Source organism: Neofelis nebulosa, chromosome 3 (genome assembly GCF_028018385.1).
Source record: "Neofelis nebulosa isolate mNeoNeb1 chromosome 3, mNeoNeb1.pri, whole genome shotgun sequence".
In the NCBI taxonomy this organism is placed as follows: Eukaryota; Metazoa; Chordata; class Mammalia; order Carnivora; family Felidae; genus Neofelis; species Neofelis nebulosa.
In genome coordinates, this window is record NC_080784.1 from 72,245,974 (window position 1) to 72,272,433 (window position 26,460).

The following is a 26,460-nucleotide window of genomic DNA, read 5'->3' on the forward strand; positions in this document are numbered from 1 at the left end:
GCTTTAGTTTTCAATAATTTTTCCTTAAGAGGGGCTGGGCAAGATAATGTGAAAGGATATATAATTATAAATTTTTAAATTTAGTGTTCATATATATTTTCATTTTTCATGCTAAATTCACTATCTAAGATGAACCAAGATTGATTCCTCTTTAGAATATATTGCCAGGAGTGTGTTGTAAATACTTTAGTGATTTGACTAAAAACATTGGTTTTATTTCTTTGCTACTTTTCTTTGAGTGTACTGTCCAGTGGATCGTACATGTTCAATAAAATAGTCATAGAATATATACTTGTCTTTTCCTTAAAATACTAGTAAAGTTATATGTTTAGAAAGATTATTTTTTAAACAATGAAACTACAGATGTAGACTCCTAATTTAGTAGAACTTAATGTGTGTGTGTGTGGTTTTTTTTTGTTGTTTGTTTTGTTTTGTTTTTTCTGATTATAGCCCTGGTTGTTTGAGATTCACATGAAAGTTTGACAATCTGGTGTAAATCCTATGTGTTTGGTGGCAAACCTCACTGCATTTAGAGATGAGTTTTCGGGAGCAGTAACTTACAAGGAAGTTTACTATTCTTTGACCACAGAGGAGACCTAGATGTTTGGTCTTTAAATTATGTTTAATTAGAGTGTCGTGGAAATGTGAATTATAAAGAAAAAAAAAAGATGTAAACACCATTTAAGTGTATACATTTTGGCAATGATCTTTTGTGACTGAGGTTATCAAAATAGAATTCAGATCTTTTCGTAGCTATTCGTTTTTCTAGATTGTATATGAAAAACATACACTGCTATATTTGTAATGAGTGCCTCGGTTTATATCAGACATTTTTTTAGACAAAATGGAGCAAATAATAAATTGTAGCCAATCTAAGTGAAGCCATTCACTTCTTGAGAGACAGAGACAGAGCATGAGCAGGGGTGGGGCAGAGAGAGAGGGAGACACAGAATCCGAAGCAGGCTCCAGGCTCTGAGCTGTCAGCACAGAGCCCGATGCAGGGCTTGAACTCATGAACCATGAGATCATGACCTGAGCCAAAGTCGGACGCTCAACCTACTGAGCCACCCAGGCGCCCCTAAATTTTCATGATTTTTATTTATTTTTTATATTTTTAAGAAAAATTTTTTTAATATTTATTCATTTTTGATGAGAGAGAGAGACACAGAGCATGAGTGGGGGAGGGGCACAGAGAGAGGGAGAGAGAATCTGAAACAAGCTCTGGGCTCTGAGCCGTCAGCACAGAGCCCGATGCGGGGTTTGAACTCACAGACCGCGAGATCATGACCTGAGCTGAAGTCGGATGCTCAACCGACTGAGCCTCCCAGTCACCCCTGTTTTCATCATTTTTAAAAGAAAATTTGTCAGAATAGAAAAGAATTCATCTAACTTGATAGATCCATCTACGTCTCAGGAGATAGATTGGTGCTAAATTATGTGCATAAAAGAAGTATTGATTATTTCATACAAGTTAATATAGCCAATAGCAGTATTAAATATTAGCATCCAATAAGAGAGAGCATGTTTCTGAATAGGTTACTTATTACTGAGGAGAATGGCGACATTAAATGATTTAATTTAAAAATTCTGTGGCAACTAACACATATTTACTAATATGATGATTTTTCTTCATAATACACACTGGTATATATTCAAAGAACTTACATTGGTCTTAACCCTGTCTTCCAACCCTGACCATATAAAATAATACTTACCAGACTGATTGTTGAAATAGCCAAGTTTAAGAGAATGATGTTGAAATAGCCAAGTTTAAGAGAATGAAAAAGCTGCTTGAAGAATCATAACTTCAACTTACTAAAGTTATTATTTTTTTTAGCAATAAGACAGGTTATTCTTTAACCTCAAAATCTAACAGCTAATACATGACCCTTGATATTCAGTCTTTTAAATTCAAGAAATTTCTTTTTTTTTTTTAATTTTTTTTTAACGTTTATTTATTTTTGAGACAGAGAGAGACAGAGCATGAACGGGGGAGGGGCAGAGAGAGGGAGACACAGAATCGGAAACAGGCTCCAGGCTCTGAGCTGTCAGCACAGAGCCCGACGCGGGGCTCGAACTCACGGACCGCGAGATCGTGACCTGAGCCGAAGTCGGCCCCTTAACCGACTGAGCCACCCAGGCGCCCCAAATTCAAGAAATTTCTAAGAAAAGTAGTCTTAAATTGCATTTTATCAATGTGAAATAATGTAATTTGAGTAACATAAATACTCAATGAACAGTTGCTACAATCACTGCTGAAGAATGGGGGCAAATTCACTATTTGTATTTAAGAACATTTTTTTTTTATTTTATTTTTGAGACAGAGACAGAGCATGAGTGGGGGATGGGCAGAGAGAGAGGGAGACACAGAATCCAAAGCAGGATCCAGGTTCTGAGCTGTCAGCACAGAGTCCGAAGCGGGGCTCGAATCCACGAGCCGTGAGATCATGACCCGAGCCGAAGTCGGACACTCAACCCACTGAGCCACCCACGTGCCCCTCTGTTTGTGTTTTTAAAAATAGAATTAAATGCAAGTTTCTTTTTAATATGACTCATATTTGATAAGTTCTTAGAGGATGAGGGCCTTAAGTCGGCTTTGTTATGATTTCAGCAATCCATGAGTTGGTAGTTTGACATTTCAATAATTAAGACTAATGTGTTATGTTCTTTCAAGTATAAAAGTACTGAGGTTTTTATTCAATATTGTTAAAATAGTTCCTTTTTGGGGTGCCTGGGCAGCTCAGTCAGTTAAGTGTCCAATCTTGGCTCAGGTCATGATCTCGCAGTTCGTGAGTTTGAGCCCCACGTCAGGCTCCATGCTGATAGCTCAGTCCCTGGAGCCTGCTTCGGATTTTGTGTCCCCCTCTCTCTCCACTCCAGCCCTCCTTGCACTCTGTCTCTCTCTGTCTCAAAAATGAAGATTAGAAAAATAAAAAATAATAATAATTCTTTTTTTTTTTCTGGGTGAGTTCTGAAAAGAGTGATACTTGGTTTCTGTTGTGTGAGATATACCCAGCACATGTTTGGGTTAAAATATGGATGATAGAGCAAACATTTATTTTGAAACCTGCAGTTTTCGAGATGTCTGTTCTAAATGTGTGTCTATGCCTCTATTTTTGCTTTAGGAGTACAAGATCCCCAGCATGAGAGAATTATTACTGTGTCTACTAATGGAAGTATTCACAGCCCGAGGTTTCCTCATACTTATCCAAGAAATATGGTCTTGGTATGGAGATTAGTAGCAGTAGAAGAAAATGTTTGGATACAGCTTACATTTGATGAGAGATTTGGGCTTGAAGACCCAGAAGATGACATATGCAAGTAAGTTACCATATTCTTGAAATTCAAACAGAGTGTAACGACTGTTATAGTTTTTCAAGTTGCTTCATTTTAATGATGTGATTTTATTTTATTTTTTTCAATATATGAAATTTACTGTCAAATTGGTTTCCATACAACACCCAGTGCTCATCCCAAAAGGTGCCCTCCTCAATACCCATCACCCACCCTCCCCTCCCTCCCACCCCCCATCAACCCTCAGTTTGTTCTCAGTTTTTAACAGTCTCTTATGCTTTGGCTCTCTCCCACTCTAACCTCTTTTTTTTTTTTTTTCCTTCCCCTCCCCCATGAGTTTCTGTTAAGTTTCTCAGGATCCACATAAGAGTGAAAACATATGGTATCTGTCTTTCTCTGTATGACTTATTTCACTTAGCATAATACTATCCAGTTCCATCCACGTTGCTACAAAGGGCCATATTTTGTTCCTTCTCATTGCCATGTAGTACTCCATTGTGTATATAAACCACAATGTCTTTATCCATTCATCAGTTGATGGACATTTAGGCTTTTTCCACAAAATGGCTATTGTTGAAAGTGCTATTATAAATATTGGGGTAAAAGTGTCCCTATGCATCAGCACTCCTGTATCCCTTGGGCAAATTCCTAGCAGTGCTATTGCTGGGTCATAGGGTAGGTCTATTTTTAATTTTTTGAGGAACCTCCACGCTGTTTTCCAGAGCGGCTGCACCAGTTTGCATTCCCACCAACAGTGTAAGAGGGTTCCCGTTTCTCCACATCCTCTCCAGCGTAATGATGTGATTTCAAATGGCATCTTTTGTTCTGTTTTTCTCATGTTTTTCTGATGATCCAAGAAATTTACCTTATTTAAGCTATGTTTCATTTAAAATCAGGAGACACATACTGTACATATGCATTCATTGGTTCATCTACTGAAAATGGTTTGAAGTAACTTATGGCACAAAGTACATATAGAATAAAACAATTTGACATGACGCATAGAGAAAGAAAAGCCAAATAAAGAAATGTAGTTGTGCCAGAAAACCTAAGTTATGATTAGTGCTGAAAATTTTACATTTTCTCTTCCCAATAGCCAAGTCAATAAAATAAACAATAAGTATTTAAAAGAAAAAGCAGTGCCCATGGGTGCATACTACCTAAATACACATACGGATGCTTACACGCACACATAGGATTAAAGAAATTTGGATATTTCGTCACAAAGAAGAAATGCAATTCTGAAAGCAGAATTAGAAGTTTAGACTAACATTATGGTCTGCCAGGTAGAAATTCATCATAATTCTGCTAGAGGCATTCATGAACCAAAGTCAGCTGGAGTCTTTCACCCACGCAAAAGACCACCTACTGTATGTCATACAAATATTACTCTTTAAATCCTATGTGAATACACTTGTCAAGGTTGGGTGGTCTTATGAAGACTTTTCACTTCAATGGCATTTGTATATGATGAAAATATTTTACTTGAGCTTCTTTGTGGGGTTGTTTTCTCTTTGATATACAAGTTAAAAGAGAATTTTCACTTTATGGTATATTACAGATAAATATTTCAATGCAGATGAAATAAACTTTGTACTTGCTGTCATCACAGTTTGTATCTTTAACATTTGTGTAATGACTTTTTTTCACATTTCTTCTGTGACTATGCATTTCATGTTATTTTTTTTTTTTTTTCTCTTACATCTGTAATCTTTGACTTTGAGAACTGGAAGCTATTCTAGCTGCCTTTAGAGACTGTTATTCAACCCTTCATTTTATGGATAAGGAAACAGACCAGAGAAGGAAAGTAGCAGCCCTAGATACCATTCATATTTTATGCCTAAACAAATGCTAAGATCCATTTTTCCTAACACACATGTAGATAGTTTTTCACCATGCTAGACTGCGCCTCCTGGCTTCTTTTCGTATGCTGGATTCCATAGCCTTGTTAAAAATTATGATGGCTTTAAGATTTTGCTCTTCTTGAAAAATCTTAGCACGTTAATCTACAACAGTTTTGTGCATGCTGACCAAAGACCGGAGTCTTCTGGGTCAGAGACATCAACAGCAGTAGCCAGAATGTTAGCCCTTCTTGTGCCATGTTCCCTAGTTCCTGTTCCTACAGGTCAACGCCAAACGGGCCACTTAACACCTGCACGTCTGGGAGGTTGTGTTACAGGAGAGGCATTATATGCATGTGTGTGTGATGTATATTAGTAGTTAAGTAACAAAAATTAAACCATCATCCAGCATGCCTCGCCTAACTTGTGACTGAGCTTTACTCATTATTAGGCTCAACTTAAGAAAAGTGACACTTTCAATAATTCTGAACCTCCTTTCCCTTGTTCCTCCCTAATTACACCTTCTTCTTGTCCCTGCAAATATAATCATTGTTCTAAGCGTTTTTTTCCCTGTCTACTGATTTTCTCTATAATTTTACGATTGTCCATTTCTCTATGTACTTTCCTATAAAGAGTAAGTTGGTTATTTTTTTTTGCCAGTGTTTGAAATATAGATCAATGGGATAATACTGTATTTAAACTGAAAAATGTGATATTTTAACGTCAGTTCATGTTGACGCAGATAGCTTAGATCATTTGTTTTCCTTGATGAATAGTATTGTGGTGTATGGTGAACGTTTTTGGTCTTTTCTACTTGATGAATGTTTGGCTTGTTCTCCTTGTCTGAAAGTGCAAGAAAAAAAAAATTCTGAGTCTATATCTAAGAACCACATTGCTGTCTTAATGCATTTACATTTTCAATGTTAGTAGGTAGAGTTAAGTTGATTTTTAAAATGACCAATTTATATTTCTACCAACAATATGCAAATATTTCTGTTACACCACATTCTCAACAACCTTTTGGTTGTCATTCTTTTCATTTTTGGTAGTATGGAAAGTATAAAATTGTACCTCAATATTAATTTTTATTTTTGTTTTCTGATTACTAATGAGGTTGATAAATTTTTATATTATTATTGCCCACTCATATTTACTTTTCTGTGAAATGTCTGTTCATATCTTTTATACGGTTCTTAGTAGACTGCTTGGCTATTTAAATTTTGCTTTTCTTTTTTAAAAAAATTATGATTATTTTATTTTTGAGAGAGAGAGAGAGAGAGAGAGAGAGAGAGAGAGAGAGAGGGGGAGGGAAAGAGAGAGAGGGAGACACAGAATCCGAAGCAGGCTCCAGGCTCTGAGCTGTCAGCACAGAGCCTGACATGGGGCTCGAACCCATGAACTGTGAGATCGTGACCTGAGCCAAAGTCAGATGCTCAACCGACTGAGGCACCCAGGCACCCCTAAATTTTGCTTTTGTTATTTAAGTCTTTGATTCATCTGTAATTATTTTTGTCTCTGGTGTGAGGTTTTTCATTAGGGTATCCAGTAGTGTCCCCGAATCATGTACTAAATAATCACTCTTTCTCCCAGGGATACGCAGAGCCAGTAGATTTGTAATCAGATTTCTGCATATGATTTGTTCTGGTACCTGGGGCTCTGTTCCTTTGCTCAGTTGTGTCTTAATGATGCTGTCTTAATCATGTAGCATGTAGAAGCTCTGTGATAGGGAAGTCTCACCTCTTGTTTCTTCTCTTTTGGAACATCCGTGCTATTTTTCATTAATATATTTTTAGAAATAGGTGGCCAAGTTCCTTGAAAACTCCTGTTGTGATTTTTATTGTGATAGCATTGGATATATAAATCATTTTGATGAGAGTTGACATCTTTATAGAAATAACTTTCTATCTTGGAGAACTTTTGTTTCTCCACTTATTGGAATCTTCTTTATCATCTATACATTTTTCAAATGTTCCTTTTAGAGATGTTATGCATAATTATTTAGATTTATTTCTATATTATTTATAGACTTGCTAAAATCCCCTTCCTGAAAAATATATTCTATTTGTATATTGCTGGTAGTTAGAAATGCAGTTGATTTTTTTTTTTTTTTTTGTATTGATCTTATATCCTGCACACTTGCTATAAGCTCTTTTATTTATTTCGTAATTATTCTGGGAACTGTTTTGGATTTAAGCAAAAAAAAAAAAATCACATGATTTGTGAAAAAAAGATTCCTTTCTCCCTTTCAGTTTCTCTACTCTTTCTTTTCCATCTCTTATTAAGCTGTAGATTGTCTTAGTAGGTATCCTTGTCATCTTTCTGATTTTAGAGTTTCTTTAAAAAAAAAAAACTTTAAAATTTGGAATAACTTTAGATTTATGGAATGCTGCAAATATAGTGCAGAGAATTTCTATACATTCTTAACCTGGGTTCCTCCAATGTTAATATCTTACGTAACCATGTTATATTTGCATCTTTGAAAACCTGACATTTTTGCAATACTCTTAACTACAGACTTTATTCAGATGTGAGTGGTTTTCTCTCTTTATGTCCTTTTCCTGTTTTAGGATTCTTTCTAGGATAAGCATATTGCATTTGGTCCTCATTCTTATCCAATCTGTGACAGTCCGTCTCTTTCATTTTATTCCTCGACCTTGACAGTTTTGAAGAGTATTGATCAGGTACTTTGTAGAATGTCCCTCAGTTTAGGTTTTTCAGATCTTTTCTCATGATTGCACTGAGGTTATGGATTTGGGGGAAGAATTCCAAATAGATGATATTCCCTTCTCCTCATATCATATCAGAAGGTACATACTGTCTCCCTTACTTATCACTGATGATGTTAATCTTGATCACTGAGGGTGGGTTGCTCCTCTGGTAAGGAAGTATGTTTCCCTTTCATTAGCTGTTAACTGGAGGCATGTAACTAAGTCCAGTACATATTCAAGGAGGAGTGATTAAGTTCTGTCTCCTGGAAGGGGGTTATTTGGAATTTTTCAGAACAGAAAATTTGTGTTTTTTCCTTCTTCCCTCCTTCCTAACTCCCTCCCTCCCTCCCTCCCTTCCTTCCTCCCTCCCTCCCTCCCTTCCGTCCTTCCTTCCTTCCTTCCTTCCTTCCTTCCTTCCTTCCTTCTTTCCTTCCTTCCTTCCTCCATCATTTATATCAGTATAGACTCATGGATATTTATTTTATTACTTGTGTTATAATCCAGTGGTATCATTATTTACTTTACAAGTGAAATTGTTCCATCTTTGGCCAGCGGGAATAAAAATTGTGCTGTTAATATACCAATATTGATTATGAAGATTTTTTAAAATTTTATTTAAACCCAAGTCAGTTAACATATCAGGTAATAATGGTTTCAGGAGTAGAATTTAGTGATTCATCACTTCTGTAGGGTATGATGATTAATGGAGATTCTTTTTTTTTCTTTATTATGTCAAGTACGTCCTTAGTTTGTTAAGAGACACTTTTCCCATTTGGGAAATTTTTTTTTTATTTTTTTAATTTCTGCATTTAAAAAGAAGTTATAGACATAATGACACTTTATACTTCACCATAAATCGCCTAAAACCAAGGATATTTCCTATGTCATTTCAATACCGTTTTCACATGCAAGAAATTTAATATTAATATGAAATTATTACCTAATACATAGTTGATTTTCCAACCTCCTGAACCCAAAATGTTAACACTTTTTTATTTTCCTTTTTGTTATTATGTTTTGATTTTGAACAAATCATTGACTATATATTGCATTCGGTTATTATAACCCTTTCCTTGCCTTTTCTTGGCTGTTATGACATTGTTTTTTTTTTTTTTTTAAACAGTCCAGGACATTTATTCTGCAGAATCTCTTAGTGTCAATTTCTTTGAATATGTCTTCATAGTTAGGTCCTGCTTAAATATTTTGGCCAGAATGTTCTCTAGGTGATGGGCACTTCTGATTGCTCTTAATTCCAGTTTATTGTGTTATCAGTGATGTGAGTTTGATTTCTCAATCCTGTTTTAGTTGTATCCTACCAATTTTGATAATGTGGCATTTTTATTTTTGTCCATTTGAAGATATTTAAAATGTCCATTGTTTGCTTCTTTTAAGCCATTATCATATAGAAGCATATTGTTCACATTTTATATAAAACTATGAGGGTTTTAAGTGCAGATTTGAGGCTTTTAAATGAGAGATTTCTAAATTCACTTAATTTGGAGTAAAAAAATATGGCTTGTTTGTCTATGCCTGTTTAAAATGTAAGACTTGGCTTTATTTGCTTCAGATTTTTAAGTTTTCCAAATGTACTTAAAAAGAGAGTATATTCTTCAGTTGTGTGGTGCAACTCTGTATATGTCCATTATATTAATTTGTGCAGTTGATCTGATCACAGCATCAGTATCTTTCCTGAATTTTTTTTGATGTATCAATTACTAAGAGAGGTATTAAATTCTCCTAATAGAGGATAAATACACTTGTTAGTTTCACCATGTAGGCCTACCTTTTTGCTTTATGTGCTTTTTGCTTTATATTTTTTTTTTTTGCTTTGTATGTTTTTATCATATTATTATATATTATTAATATTATATTATTTTTTGCTTTATAGATTTTTAAATTATGTTAGTTGGTGCACAGAAGTTCAGAGCTCTGACCTTGTTTAGTCTTCATTGATGTTTTGGTTTGGCTTTAAAGTATATTATGCCTATCATATTAACAAACTACCTCAGGTAACTGCAATCATTATTTGCCTGACATTCTTTCCATTCGTTTACTTTCACCTTTCCTGTGTCTTTCTTTGTGCATGTGTGTGTGCATGTTAGTATGTACATCTGTGTGTGTTTTTGTTTTCTCTTATGAAAGGAATGTGAGTAGCAATAAAATAAAATTCAGTTAAAAAAAATCTTTATATTTAACTTAGGAATTTCATATAGTGCATTGTTTCTTATTATGTATATAACTTTGGGTTTGTACTTCATTTTTCTGTTTCTTCAGTTTCCTTCCTTGCATTTATTAATCTTCTTGTTCCATTTTTCTTTTCTGTGAATTTAGAAAGTATACATCCATTGTCGCTTTTAAGTGGCTACCTTAGAAATGCCTATTTAACGTAATATCTAAAGCTAATCCATGTTTAGATCCCCATCCTCAAAATATAAAATTACCTGAGAACATGTTAACTGCTGTGGAATGCTCACTCCCCAAATACCACCACACCTGGTTGATAAGACAGAGCTGTGTTTATGGCTTCCCATGATGACAGAGAACACCGCCTCCACGGTTTTAGTCGTGTCTGGGGCGGGGGGGGGGGGGGGAAGAAAACCAGATCTTGTTGAGAATTTGAAGTTTGGTTTAAAATGGATCCTTCAGTGTGGAAATTTGATTAGAATTGGGAAAGGCTCATGATATAATACATGATATAATAGCTTGGAATCTATTGAAACAAGGCAAGGACTTTCGGGGTGAGGGGTTCAGCAGTGCTGGATTGTGAACTGTTGCTGCTTTTAGTTGAAGGACTTAACGGCACTTCAGGGAAGTTCCATATAGCCTGGGCAATAATGAAGACACTAAAATAGTAATGTCTTGTTACTGTAAACTGTTAACGGGGGGCGGTAGGTGATCTCATTCTTATTGTCCATGCTGGTTTGGTTCTCATTGCATTTGACCCCACTCCTGATGGTATGTGTCATAGAGACTGAGGATTTCAGTTTTGTATTTTTTAACTTTGTATGTAAGACATTTTATTATTTTCTTTTTTTTTAAGTTTATTTACTTATTTTGAGAGAAAGAGAGCACATGTGTGCGCAAGTGGGGACAGGGCAGAGAGAGAGGGAGAGAGAATCTCATAAGCTGTTAGATCACGACCTGAGCCGAAATTAAGTCAGATGCTTAACCAGCTGAGCCACCCAGGTGCCCCATATTTTCTGTGAACAATATTTCTTTAGCTATACCCATGTGTCTGCTTTTTGTGCCCCGAATATGTCTTCATAGTTAGATCCTGCTTGCATTTCAGAATTTTTCTGCGTTTTTCTTGCATTTCACAGTTTGTTTTGTAGAATTATTTTACTTCCTCCTTAAGTAGAGTGTTTAAAAGTCTCTTAAGTGAAAGCCTGTTGGCAATAAGTGCTCAGCTCTTTGGTATTTAAAAATATCTTTATTTTACTTTCATTCTCAGAAGTTAGTCAGAATGGATATAGGATTTGAAGTTGTGTGTTTATTATGTTCTCAGTAGCTTGAAGATACCATTCAACTGTCTTACGGCTGCTGAGAAGGCAGTCATCAGATTGTGGACATAGCCTTATAGTCTGCCACTGAGTGGTCCATTTTACAGAGACATGTGCATAGCAGGGGTGTGAGGGAAGGGATGGGGTTAGGGTCCGGCTCGGGGCTTCTTCTCTTGTACCACTTGTGGCTCATTACACCCTCAACTCCTGCTTTTGTGCCCCAGGACCCAGCAGATACTGACAGGATTACAGGGCATATTTTACCTCACTGAAACCTTCACTTCTTATGCTTATTTGTCTTCCAAAGAATTCTCTTATTTTCCTGATGTCTCACTATTACCTTAAAACCACTTCTTTTCTTTCAGTCATTTATTCAGCAATTTTGTTTTTAATGTGCCCAGAGGAGTTTCTCTGCCTAATTTTGTCGACCATGTGGCTGGAATGTAGACTGTCGTCGAGCAGAATAAAGTTTTTCCTTAACACGGCTTGGTACTCTCAAGCTCAAGTTTAAAGTTGTTTTTTTGTTTATTATTATTATTTTTTTTTTAGAGAGAGAGAGCACGAGTCAGCGAGCGTGGCAGAAGGAGAGAGAGAGAGAAAGAATCTTAAGTGGGCTCCATGCTGAAGCAGGGCTAGATCCCAGGACCGTGACCCTGTGTTTTAATGGCAACATTAACTTCTCTCCATTATAATGCCGTAGAACAAAAATACATATGTTGGCCCCATCCAAGTGCATTTTAAGAATTTAAACTGCCCCGTTTTAAATATTTTCTCAAGTCTGAAACATAGAAGAGTCTAGAAAACCTGAATCACTATGTTAACTGTATCTTTAGAAGAGGACAGACTCAGGTGAAATGTTTGACTCTTTCCCCATAGCCCTACCGGCTGCTCACATCTTCTGTTATAAAGAGAAACACAGAGTGAGCTGTGTCTTTACGCTCTTTAAGACTGGTACTATTACAAGGAGCAAAACAAGTCAGGCAAATTAGACTTTATTGCTTTAACAAGCGGACAGGATATCCAGACGGTATGGTGGAGGGACTGGCTGGAATATGGAAGGGGCAGATGAAGAGAGAGAGAGAGTGGGTGTAGTTTGCTGTAAAAGATGCTTGAATATGTCAGTGTTGTGTGTATGTGGCTATTATGTTAATGACATATGGCGTACCTAGGAGGACTCATTTCTACTGGAAAACATCTTTCTTTTAATTCTTTCTGCTTGCTTTTCTAAGGCAAATAATCTGCTTATTACATATAATATTTTACAGAGAGACGGACCATAATGGATAGCATTTGAAAAAAGATAGTCAGTCTGCCCAATTTAAAATATTACCTCGTTTTCACCAAAATGACGGAGTTTCTTTTGGAGGAAATATTATGTCCCGTCACATTAGAAATATTTCAACAATAGAAATGCTAAATATGCTAAATGAAACAGGTTCTTTTGTTAATATTTCAAATTTCAGATGAACAAAACTTTTTTTGTGGTTTCATTTTGAGAGAGAGAGAGAGGGAGGGAGGGAAGGAGGGAGGGAGAGCATGCACTGGGGAGGGGCAGAGGGAGGGAGAAAGAGAATCCCAGTCAGGCTCCATGTGCAACGTGGAGCCCGATGCAGGGCTGACCTGAGCCGAAATCGAGAGTCGGACACTTAACCAACTGAGCTCCCTAGGCGCCCCTAGTTTTTTGTTTTTTTTTTTTAATTAAAAAATAATCTTTTGGATATTTTCCTCTCTTCCCGGCATTTATAGTAGGACTACTGTGGCATCATTATTTGCTCATTTATATACTCTCACGTTCAACAAGCACTTCTTGAGCACTGTGGGAGGAGATGGCCCGTGCCCCTAAGGAGCTCACAGTCCGGGGAAAGAGGCAGACAAGTAAATAGGCAATTGTAATAAAATGCCACCAGTTCCAGAATGGTAAACAGAGAGTCTAGTCATGACTGTAACTGGTTATGTTTAGATCACTGTGTTGACCACTTTCTAGCGCATACCCCTACTGTGTATTTTACTAGCAACAGTCTATAAATAAATATTATTAATTTATCACAGAGAAATCGGGATGCAGGAGTTAACCCTGCCATGCAGCCCTCGAAAACTCGGATACTCATTTTTTTTGTGTTCCACTCTAGTAGATAGAACTTTCAAGGACAGTATGGATTCCTAATACCAATTTTGCAATAACAGTGCAAGCTGTGAGTGATAAAATTTTCAGGCAACAACTGTTTTATGGAAAGTATGTAAAAATATTCCTTAGTTTCATGACCATATAGATGAGATGAAAAGAAGGCAGTATTATTTATTTAGCTAAGAATGACTTTAGAGACCCATAAGTGTGCCATAAGAATCTTTTGGCCAAGCCAAATGTTTTCATGAATTCCTTAAGAGGATCGAGAAAAGAAAAAGTCACCACTTTTACTATTTTACTAACCACCACTAGCTACTACTGCCATAAGCAACCTTAGGTTTTAGCACCGGATTCCAACGGTGTCACATGAAGCTCCGGACCTACATAATCCCCAGCCTGAGCCTGCAGAACTGGGACCGATGACGAGTAGCTGGGTGTTGAACTATAACTCAGAGCTTCGGTGCTGTTCATGATGGCAAGAAAAAGAGCCAAAAATCACAGAGGAAGTGAGGTACATCTTGGGAACCTTTCTGTAAGAGCAGATAAGGTTTGCCTGGTCAGATGATGGTTTGACCACTTTCTGTGACATGCCTGCTTCACCCATTGGCCAAGGGGAAGGGGAACCAGATTGGCTTAGAGCATCCATTGTTCATCCCCACGACTTACTTTAGGGGCCCATCTATGCTGAAGCATATGCAGGTTGGTTAGGTAAGTAAATCACTTACCTTTTTTTTTTTCTAAATTTTTTTTTAAACGTTTATTTTTGAGACCGAGAGAGACAGAGCATGAACGGGGGAGGGGCAGAGAGAGAGAGGGAGACACAGAATCTGAAACAGGCTCCAGGCTCTGAGCTGTCAGCACAGAGCCCGACGCGGGGCTTGAACTCACGAACCGCGAGATCATGACCTGAGCCGAAGTCAGATGCTTAACTGACTGAGCCCCCCAGGTGCCCCAATCACTTACCTTTTAAGGAGCAAGGGGAGGGTGCACGGAAGTGAGCTGGTAGGCAGACAGTAGTGTCCTGCTATTGTCCTAACTAAAAAGTGATGTAAACATGAAAGCATAGCAAGGTTACTTATCATCCAGAGAGGTATGGAAATACAGGGTGAATTAGAGCCTGGGAGCATAGATACGACCTCAGTGGGCTGACAAACACTGGAAAGTACTCAGTAAAAGTCAGTTCCAATGAAATAATAGGCGGATTAAAGAGGAATGAGCACTCCATGTAAAGGAAGCCTGCAGGTGGCAAATGCCTGGAATAATTGGCAGGCGGTGAGTTTCTCTGGAGCTTGAGAGATGGTGGAGGTGTGACAAAAGGGAGGCTGTACTGTGGGTAGGGTCGAACTGGGAGGGATGTTTGGTAGGAAGCTGATAGATTTGGACTTCCTTTCTTCCTTCCTTATGCTATCAGAAGCCAAGGGTTTTGTTGCAGAACCAGGTAGTGTATTGGTCTGTATTTTCGAAAGAGAGCACTAGCAGAAGCATGCAAAACAGATTGGAGAATTTGAAGGAAGTTCTACCTAACACCTGGAGTCGTTAGAAGGAATGTTGTTATTGCTCAAACAACAACACGTTACAGGTACACATTCTCTCGGACCTCCATTTTGCCTGATTATTTTCTCATTGATCCAGTCACAGAAAGCATATATATTCCTCTCTTACCATTCCTCTTCCTGCCTTCACCGTTAAAGCTCTGTGTGGGTGGGTGGATGCCCACGCACGTATGTGCAAAGAAAAGCTACAGAGATAGCCCAATGCCTTTTATTTCAAAGATACATTCTTTTCTGCTCCAGGGCACAAGTTTTTGGAAGAACAAAACGACCAATGTCAACATTGCTGACATTGGAAATACTCGTATAAAATGACTTAGAATGTTAAATGATCATTTTATTATGGAGAAGAGATAAATGTCTTTCCTCTTTTCTCCAAGGGTCAGGCCAACTTTACCTGGGCTCTGAGAAGAACAGATGATACAGGCCAATATCGCATAGTGTCTAAGAATAATAACACTAGTTCAGCGACAGATGCACCATAAAAAAATTTAAGTTTCCCTAGTAGGTAGTAGTATAAGTCAACTATATACATGGGAGTCATACATGGAAATATAACTTGAAGACTCTTTTAGTTTCAAGCAACCACAAATAAGTAACCAGCTTAGAAAGGAAATGTTTGGATCACGTTTCTGAACATTTCAGGGATAGGCCTTATCCAGGTTCCGAATGATGCCATCAACTTTCTGTCTCTTTTTCTCTGCCTCTAAAGACTTGCTCCCTGTGGTTGACTTCTTTGTCAATCTGTCTGTCTTCATAAAATGCAGAGAAGTGCCAAGATTTTAGCACTTGCAGTCTCTAAAGGCTGCAAGAACTTTTCCTGTACAAGCTCTCAGAAGAGTTTTGATTGGCCTGGTTTAAACCAAGTATCTATCCCTGGACCAGTTAATATAGAGGGATCTAGGTGCATGTGTTACTGTTCTTGGCAAGACTTGGATTACATGCCCATCCCAGGGCCAAGTGATGGACTGTGACTGGTGGAGAAATGGTCCCTGAAAACAAAATGGTTTATTTTTTTCCACCGGAAAGAGGAAGAGGAGCTGGTGGTACAAAAATAACAATCTCCATTATCAGTGTGAAAAGCCATAAAGAGTTGAAGTGCAGCTTTCAATCTTTCACTTAACTGTTTTTCCTACCTGCATCTCTGGCCCCAGAGTAAAATTGTCTTTAGAGTGAAGATTTGCCAGTGCCCTTTCCAGCAACTCTTTTGAGTGTAGTTAGTTCGATGCCATAATTTATAGTTTGGTTATCCTTTGACCTCTGTAGCAATTACTTTTGTAACTTAAAAAAAAAAATCATTCCCAAGAGGGCTTAAAATGAAGGGTGGGGATGTGACCAAGTCTGAGATCAAGGGACTCTGCCCTTGGCTAATGAGATGTTTTGGTTTTATGTTTTGAAATGTTCAAAATCAACATTTCAAGTAGAGAAAGAATGTATCCTGCAACTCCCAAACTCGTGTCTGGCTCACCCAGGGTCTGTCTCTCACTGGCCCTTTACCTTTTTCCCCTCGGCATCTTACCCTCTCCTCTTCCGCTCCCCAAAACCTCCCTCTGTTCTTTGCCCTCCTTTTCCACCTTCTCTGCTGGATCATTGCCCAGATACTGCTTTCTTGCATTGACTTAGAATGAGTCTTACAGTTTCACACTCTGAAGATTTGGGAAGATTGAAATGCCATTCTTTGTGCCATGTCTTTGCTTTCAGTTGCAATCTTGCTGCCACTGGGATAACGATGAGACCTCTTGTTGGAGTTATCCATCTGGTACAGGGACGTCCATATGGACAACTTCTGGGACCAATGGAATACCCATACTCCTAGCCAGCTAGCCAGTCACCTATGTATGCAATTTTACCCAGGAGAAAAACTAAGCAAGAACCATAGAGCACCAGTCATGAATAAAGGACCTCTATATGTGCAGATCTTCAATATACTGTTGTAATTCTGCACTGGCCTTTCTTTTCTCAGCCCTTCCATGTTTTATGCAGTTGTTTCTCTAGTATTAAGTTATTAACATTATTTTGCTGTATGAACTTTCAAGTCACACACTTTCTCCTATTCATCTGGCCCTGACTCTTAGAGAACTAGAATGTGTTCAGATCTCAGCTTTCTTTGTGGAACAGCCTACCTTCTGAAGAAGCCAATCTTTAAATAGGCTGTCTCCTCTGGATTTTATAATACAGGCAGGTACTGATTTGAGATTTATTTTTAATTATTTGATGAAATTGTTTGTAATTATTATTTGATTTCCCTCTGAAGTTTTTTTTTTTTTCCCAGAGTGACTCCAAAACATCTAAATTTTACAAAAAGATTATTGTTTTGCTATGGAATTAACAAAAGTGAGATTAACATAGTTAACAAAACTTGTCCAAGTTAAGCTTAAAAGATTTTGTTGTATCTGATTCACACGTGAAGGTACAGAGTAAAAGTTAAAGAACACCTCCCCAGCTTCCTTGGCAATGTTGGTCATACTTGTATCTCTGTTTTCAGTAGAAGGAATGATACAAATATAATATCCTATTCTGTGTTTGCTGCAGATGAGGTAGCATAATCATGAGTCTTAGTAGAATGATGCAGTATTGGTCATAACAGATGCTTGGCTCCCGGCTTAAGAACAAATGGCAAGACCTCTGTGTAGTCACAGACATTCACTCAAAGGTGAGAAAGGAGGAAGGAGGAGACCAAGGTTCCTGCCCCTGTGGAGTTAACTTTGCCTTTGTGACCACCCATTCAGAGGACTAGGATAGCAGGTGGTCTGGTGAGATGTAGGTACACAAATATGCTCTTGCCCAGAGTAAGGTATACCTTCTTTAATTTCTGTCAATAGATATGTTCAGGTTACTGGTACATGTAGAGGTGTATGTTTCTATTCCATTATTAATATCCTAGAGGAGACCACAGGAAAGGAAATTTGTCTTCATTCCATCAAAGTGATATCTTGAATGCATTTTTCAGTACATACAGTGGTAGGACTACCAGTTTGGGAAATGAGGAATTCCAATTGTGCTTTGCTCCATGTAGTATACTGATCACTTACTTCTATCTGTAGGATGAATTGGCAACTTATTCATGTGAGAGATTTTAATCTACTAGGAACAGCACTAGCTTGGAATGCCTACATGTTTCAGATTCAGCTCTGACATTGGCCACTGGCTATTAGCTTTGGTTAACTTATGTATTAGCCTGCTTAATAATTATATTATTAAATTATAACCAAAATGAGAGATTGGGTTCCAGATGAAGGTTGAAGTCACTTACAACACCGAAAGATTTGTCTCCCTAGAATATTCACAAATATACAGGGCACTAACATTTATTTTGCCTTGATCCCAACAAGAATAGTTCTAAAAAAGTTCTTTTGAAAATATTCACTTAGGATAATATTATAACTTTTCTGTTTTTGAATGGAAAAGAATCACTTCAGAGTTTTCAGACTGTTCATTTATACATGATCCTTTGAATTAAAATTCATTTTTTAATTTGACATTGGTTTTATGGTAAATTCTTAAAGTTCTGATAAAGTCCATATTGTAATCACTTCACAAAAAACAATTTTCAGGGTGCCTGGGTGGCTCAGTTGGTTGAGTGTCCAACTCTTGATTTTGGCCCAAGTCATGTTCCCAGGGTCATGGGAATGAGGCCCACATCGGGCTCCGCACTAATTGTGGATCCTGCTTGAGATTCTCTCCCTTTCCCCCTCCCCGACTTTACAAAAAGAAAGAAAAAGAAGAAAAAACAATCTTCTGGAAATGCCACTGTTTCACATTAGTCCCCTCCATTCTCTTGTCATCCCACCCTCTTCTGAGTAATGTCAACAGATTACCTGTGTGTTACCCGGCTCCATTCCTTCCCATTTTTGAGCTTTAAGAATCTTCTTCCTCTAGGGGCGCCTGGGTGGCTCAGTAGGTTGGGTTTCCGACTTGAGCTCAGGTCATGATCTCGCTGTCCCTGAGTTTGAGCCCCGCACCGGGCCCTATGCTGACGGCTCAGAGCCTGGAGCCTGCTTCAGATTCTGTGTCTCCCTCTCTCTCTGCCTCTCCCCCACGCATGCTGTGTCTCTCTCTCTCTCTCTCTCTCAAAAATAAATAAACATTAAAAGAAAAAATATTTTTTCCTCTAAATTAAACTTAATATGAAAAAAAGAAAAAAAAAAGTTCACTGCTTCGAAGTCTATTAAGTGCTCGGTTGTTTCTTTTATCATTTTAAACTTTTAGCTGGATAACTCAAGATCGCAAAGAATTCCTAAATAAAAGGGAACCAAGAAATTTTTGATTCACTATGCTCCTAATAGTTATATAGTAAAGGACTTACCCATTATACACAATACTTTTAAAACTTCATTGCCCAAAGATTTTTCTTCCCCCAAAAAATTATTCCCCACAGCTGTTTGAAGCACTTGAAAAATGTTTGAATAAATTGTCAAATCCCAAGTACACTTTGCTCCCTGTCTACTGAGACACACAGATGGTTTCCCCATATGGCAGCTGATTTAACCCCCCTACCCCTTTCTCACCAGAAACCCCACACACTAACTTCAAAAACATCATCTACTTCTTGACCTTTCTATCTGTAGCTCTCCATCTCAGTCTGTCAGTTTGAATAAGCAAGCTAGTTCATGATATCAAAATATTTGTGTAAATGGAACCAGTCATAATTTATTGCTTCTAAAATTATTTCATGGGATTGTGGTAGGCACTGTTTTTGCTGAGGCATTGAGGTTAATCTCCGTGGAAATGAGGCCTGCACTGTATGTTATCCTAGGGTATTTTGAGGGGGAAAAAAATCTCTCTAATCACAGTTTACTTACTATTTGTCTAGATTAGGAACTTCCAAATAAGTGGTTATAATAGTTGGACATCATTCTGCAAATGATGACACTCCTCTACTGAGCTTCCCAAAATTCAGATACTTGTTTATACGTCTGAAGAACTTTAATATGAGGGATTTCTGAGAAGAGAAAAGGGAAGGTTCAAAGATCTATTCAAGGTTTTCCGTGTAGTGAGCAAAGAAAGGCAAGAAAACAATGAGGGAAGAAAGAAAGAAGAGAGGAAGGGAGGAAGGAAGGAAGAGAGAAAAGAAGGGAAGGAAGATGACCAGAAGGTTGTCTGCAGACCGCGGTCCTTTCCTTATGCGTTCATTTACTGAGCCAGCTAGAGAAGCCAAGCAGATAGGTGCCATGGAAAAAAACGCTACTGTTTATTGAGCACCTACTGTTTGCCAAGCCCTGAACTAAATTAGTTGTCCACGTGACCTCTAATCTTTCTTCACTCCTGTTTACGGTACGTGCAATCCCTGTTTTGCGAAGGAGGGTGTGGGCTGAGAGAAGATATAAAAATTGTCTAAATACGCAGAGCTAGCAAATAGTAGAGATAGTAGTCATACCTTTGATCCAAGGTACACTGTTATATGAGAAGAGAATTATCACTGTCTCTGTTAGCTGTTATATTATTTACTAGACAAGAAAAACATCGTTATCTGCCTTACCTGTTCATCAAAAAACTAAATAAAAATCACACCTTGTAGAAGAATGCAAACTGGTAAGTAATGCAGTCATGATCACACGAACAGTTTATTTCCTATTCGATGATTTGGATAATAAAGTAGTTACTGGTTTACAACACATAATTCCACCCCAGAACTGTTTGCTAATAACAGGAATTTATGGTCATCAGTCTTTTACAATTGGTGCAAAGTTCAAGTTTAATTATGCTCTGGTTTACTGTGCTGCGGTGAGGTGATGTGAGTTTACTGTCCTGTAGCCAGAGATTTAAGACATGCTTATTGAATTCCCAAGAATAAGGAGGCCTGAGTGACAGAGCGGGAGCGATAACATAATCCTTGCCTTCAGGGAACATCTAAACTAGCCAGAGACACCTATGCTTGAAAGAAACAAGGTAACGTGAGATTAAATGTTAAATTGCGAAGAATAGAATGTATGTGCTAAGTGTAGAAGCCTGAACAGAAATGAACAGCCTGGTAGAGGTCAGCAGGGTAACTGACAAGAGCCACCAAAAGTTGCTCTTTACCTTCCTGAACTCACCACTAGAAAGTAGCCTGTTGCTGAAACGACAAAATCTGATCTGAACATTGATCACATTGAACAAAGATCCGTTTCTCAATGACAGTCTCAAAGGAGCCACACTCTCAAAATGCCAGCCTATAATCCAGGATTAAATGTGTTGCTTTTAAATGAAAAATATAATGTTCAGGATTCTAGTTTGACAGAGAAGAAAACAGATAGCCATTGGTGGTGGTTTATGTGGTTTATGCAGCTTGTGTGCCAGTGTATGTTTTATGAAAGTGAACTGACAAAATAAGGCCTGCTTTTAAGGTAGATAAGCCTCACCCTGGGTGGGTAAATGGTATGGGGAAGGAGGAGGAAGAGTATGGGTCAGAGAGGCTTTAGGGAAGGCTATTGGAATAATCAGGATTTGCTAATGGGGGTCTGAAATAATGAGATTTCAGTGGGAAGAGAGGAAATCGACAAAAATATTTTGAAATAGACAAAAATATTCCAGCCGACAATTTACGGGATGGGCTGTGTGTGAGAAAGGAGATGGGTTATAGACCCCTTCATAATTTCATTCATCTCCTCTTCAAGAAAGCAGGTGGGGAGTTAGAGGGAAAAACTCCTCTTCGGTCATGCTTGTTACTTCCTTGAAAATGGTATACTGTTAAGTCAAAGATACTACTTGATGATAAAAATAAGGTTTGAGTTGACTTGAGAATGTGTAATTAATACTACTTTCCCAGTCCTGTATTTAGTACAGTAACGACTAGTGAGGATGAGGTGTATGTATCCTCAATTAGCTGACCTCCCTGTGAGCTCTGAAAATGACCCTTGTTGGAGACGTATTTGAAAAAGGAACAGTAAGATACTTAAACCATAGAGTTAAAACACAGCAAGTTGCATAACCATTATCATGCTAGTGTGCCAGGGGTATACAGCAGATCAAAATGTTCCCCATGTAATGGCTAGCATGTGAGATAATGAAGGATGATTAACAGTGTAATGAATTTCATAAACATAGTGTCTAATTTCTGCCCTGAATAAACTCTAGTATCCTGGTTTTTTAAAAGCCACTTAAAATTATTTTTGAGAAAACTAGTCATTCTTATTTGTGAATAGCCAGAATTAGAGAAATAAGGAAAAAAAAATATTCAAGAGTGTCAGTATGAGTTGTATAGGAATATTTCAGCATCACATGTGTAATTGTGACTATTTGGTAGCCTAGTGTGTCTGAATATATTTGTATATAAATATGTATGTTAGTATATTATGTATCTGCAAACTGCATCATCCATCCATCCATCCATCCATCCCTCACTAGTCATTTAGTCTCTTCTATGTATGGACCAAATACTGTGCTAAATATTTGGAATAGAGAGATTATTAGATGGGCCCTGGCTTTCAGAAAGCATTGACAAGGGGGCAAGCACGCAAGAAATATAATTCAAAGTGGTAATGGGTGTGGTGGTATGGACCATGCTGTGAAAATATTGTAGGCTTCCCAGAAAGCTTCTCTGAAGAGGTCATTCTTAACTGAGCTCTGAAGGATTAGTGAAAATGTGCCAGCGACGTGATGGAGGCAATACTGTTGGTAGTAAGAGATGTAATCAATCAGCTTTTGAAATACTGAGCCTTTTTCAAGCAAAGGGATCCCATGCTCAATATTTTAAAAGTTGCCATTAGGCAATTTCTAAGTATATCCAATGAAATGTCCCGCCGTATGTGCTTGGAACCCATTAGTCATAACTTGGTGATATAAAGTACGTTCTTGACCTATGACAGGAATATTATTGCTGGAGTTGCTGTACTGAAAACTGTGATCACATTTGCCATCTGGTGAAATAGCTGTCTCGCCCAGGTTGAGGTTCACAAATGACTAAAGCCCTAAGTAGCCCACAATTACTCAGTTGCCCAAAGGTCTACAAGTCAAATGGAAAGTTGTCTGTGTTTCCCTGGAGTGTGGTGTGGGGGCAGGGAGAAGAGGCACATTGCTTTCTCTTTTATTTTCTCTTATAGTTTGAGGTACTTGCGTTCTCATATCAACTACATGGAAAGGGACAGTGTCCATTCATGGTGTCATGGAGTAGAGTCTGGGGACACAATGACTTAAAAAAAAATACGCACTGCCTTCAAAGTGCTTATATTCTAAGTTTATTTTTAGAATTTCCCTACGTTGTACAATATTTTAAAGACACGTAAATGTGTATTTTCACTTTTTAAACTCGTTTAAATGAAAATACAAGCACTTTGTAATGTGAAGCCAGAGTACATGCATTGCTATAAGTACACAAATCGGGACCTCAAATTTGCCCATATGTGTGATCATGAACACAGCTTCTCTGAGAAATTTCTGAATTAATAAGGTTTAATTTTGATCTGAGTCTATTAAAGTACTGAAATGATATTAAATGGGAGATTTCTCACTCTGCCAAATGATTTGACACTTGTACTTTGTTTTTACTATTTTTTGTTTGTCCATAAAATTAATAAAATTAAGAATTGAAATGTATGATTGATTCCTGGCATTTTCAGGGAGGGAAATTTAAGCTCAGTGAAACAAATAGGTAGATAAAAATATCTGAATATATGGCTAGAAGTGATGAGCTAATTCTAAAGAGAGAGAGAGAGAGAGAGAGAGAGAGAGAGAGAGAGAGAGAGAGGCTGCCCTACCTCTTCTGTCAACGAATGAGAACTCTAAGAGAAAACATCTGGAGCAAAAGAGGAAATGAAGTGAGTGATACATTTGAAACTGTTAAAAACTGCTGAATTTTCTGGTAGCACAGGAACCTATTAAAAGCTATGGTAGGAATCCTGGATATTAAAGCACCTTGAAGGAGTAATTTTAACAGGATAAGGGTAGAAATAAATACAGAGCACAAGGAAAAATGTTAAAAGTGAGAAGAGGAAAATAAAACAAACCTAAGTCCAAAAAAACCCTGCCTTAGGGATATTGCCCAGGAAGGTGGATTTAGCCAAGTGGGCACTAAGCCTAGTATTTCTTATTTCCCTTTTCATGCCGCAAAATATGAAGTAATCGCCTTAGCAGGACTTATTACAGTGATCAAATCACCTAACAATCTGAAATGTTTCCTTTCATATGAAGATCTTGTTTTGTTTTGTTTCTGGAGAAAGGACTGTCTTTTTCTCTTCTTCTTTTGAGGTTTTTTTTTTTTTTTTTTTTTTTTTTTCTTTTTTTACCTCAGTCTATAGTCAGGTTCTGTGGAAAACAGAATTCTATATATCACATAAATCCTTCATCACTGCAAGTGAAAGTGATGATCCTAGAAAAACACAAAAGTCAAACGTTTTCATATTTTTAATGTGTAGCATGAACAGAATGACTTGTTTCTCTGATTTCTGAAATCCTAAATTTCCCATAAAAGAGGTTAAATTATTTTTCTTTTGTCAAGATTTGAAATCTCAGAAAATGTAATTAATGTCTATCTGTCACTAATTTTTTATTAAATAGTTTATTTTAGTCTCCACAGAATCTTGTTTCTCTAGTGAAGATTGATTGCTTCAAAATTGCTAAGTGAATTTTCTACAAAACATGTTTATTCCAGCTTTACCTAATCCTGTCTCTGGAGTCTACATATATTTTTATGTTTTTAAAGTATTCTAAGAGATGAATTGCAGGTATTGATAATGAACATCCTTAAAGTAAATACATACTTGCTTGGGGATAATATAAAAATGAAAGTGATATAAATAGAATTTTACCTTTTCTAACTTTACTGTAAATATCTATACCCTAGACACATACACATGTACGTGTGTGTATATGTGTGTGTGTGTGTGTGTGTGTGTACATAACCCCATATATATAAATATATATATATATATATATATATATATATATATATATATATATATACACACACACACACACACACACACACACACACACATACATATAGTGTATATAGTGATCACTGAAGAACAGGTTAAAAAAAGCAAACAAAACAGCAGTAAACTTTCTGTTAGTTGTTTGGAACATTGTCACTTAGCACAGGTGAATGGAAAAACTAGAAAGTCTAGAAATCTAATAGAAATTACATTAGATAATAAAAATATATTCCATTTATTAAGCATCCTCTTTATGCCAGGTTCCATTCTATTATTACTTCTTGGCACCACTCTGCTATTATAGCTGATAAGGGATAGGGATATATTTTTTTATCAGAAGAGTCAGATGGAGCCTGTGTCCAATGAATTCTGAAATGTGCTTTCATGTTCTAAAGGCTGACCTTTTAAGGTGTGATTTGTGGTGCACAGTAAACAAACAAACAAAAAAAGGATTCGCCCTGTGGGGCAGCAATTCTAGTCTATGATAACTGTAGGCCCCCTCGTTTGCCAGTTGGCACTTTGAAAGAGTTTTGTAAAAGTGACATATTAGGAAAAGGTATTATAACATTTCTATTGGAAGCAGTCACTTTCCTTGATGGGATTAAAGCTTCCCATGGTCAGAGGGTAGACCTTTCACAATACAGGACTCGGTGCATTTGTTGGCCTTTCAACACTCCTATTAGTAAGTGGTTTTTTTGGGTTTTTTTTTTTTCCCCTCATTTCATAATACACTGGTATTTAGAAGCTGGTTTCCATGGATATTGCCTGTAGACAGTTACGATATTTGGTGATAACAGTTCTGTATAGACTTTAGAAAAAATAAAATTTTCTGGAAAATGTTGTAGTGGATAATGTTCTTCTAATATGTTCTATGTATTAATTGCATATTTTTTGACATACTACACATACAAAAGGAAATGTGATTGGTTTCTTAAGCGGTGGGGGGGGGGGGGGAGCTCTAAGTTTTTTGAAATGACCTTTTTTACTAACTGGTTCATTCCTTTACTTTGCCAGAGAGGAACCTGAAGGCTAGAACCATTTTATTTGAACACCTATTTCCTAAAATAATCAGTCCATCAATCAGGATTGAAATGTTCTGCTCTTCTGTTTGTGTTTATTAAAGTACAAGTCTATGGATCTGTTCTTAGATGTCAAATGTTGAATAATGAATTTTGCTGGAATGCCTAAAATTTCTTTTAAACTCTGAGGATATTTTTTTCAGATGCATTGACTATAAATCATCTCATCATAAATATTCAAATATATATTCAAGTATAAATGTTCAAAGTAAATATTTAGAAGTTTTTTTAACACTGCTATTCAAGAACTGTACCTGAAATTCTCTAGTACCCTAAAAGGACAGATATTTTCATTTCCCTTTAGTATATTCTAAAACAAACTCATTTTATCATTTTCAGAGGCATCATCACCAAAAAGTAATTTTATATATCTAAATATATGAGCCTAAATGCCTTATGCTGCTGATCAGCCATTTAAGTATTTTCTTTTAAAACCAGGCCTGAAGTCATGATAATGCTTTGACAAGCATTACATGAATCCTGTCCAAATTTTATTATCATACTCCTTAAAT

At 37.2% G+C, this 26,460-nt stretch overlaps 1 protein-coding gene across 1 annotated transcript in view; it reads left to right on the forward strand.

Annotated features, from left to right (window-relative positions):
* Nucleotides 1-26,460, forward strand: part of PDGFC (platelet derived growth factor C) — a 206,582-nt gene that overhangs the window by 112,063 nt on the left and 68,059 nt on the right. The window contains exon 2 of the mRNA XM_058721066.1: nucleotides 3,126-3,321. Within this exon, the coding sequence (XP_058577049.1) occupies nucleotides 3,126-3,321 (196 nt within the window). The remainder of the gene's footprint in view (nucleotides 1-3,125; nucleotides 3,322-26,460) is intronic.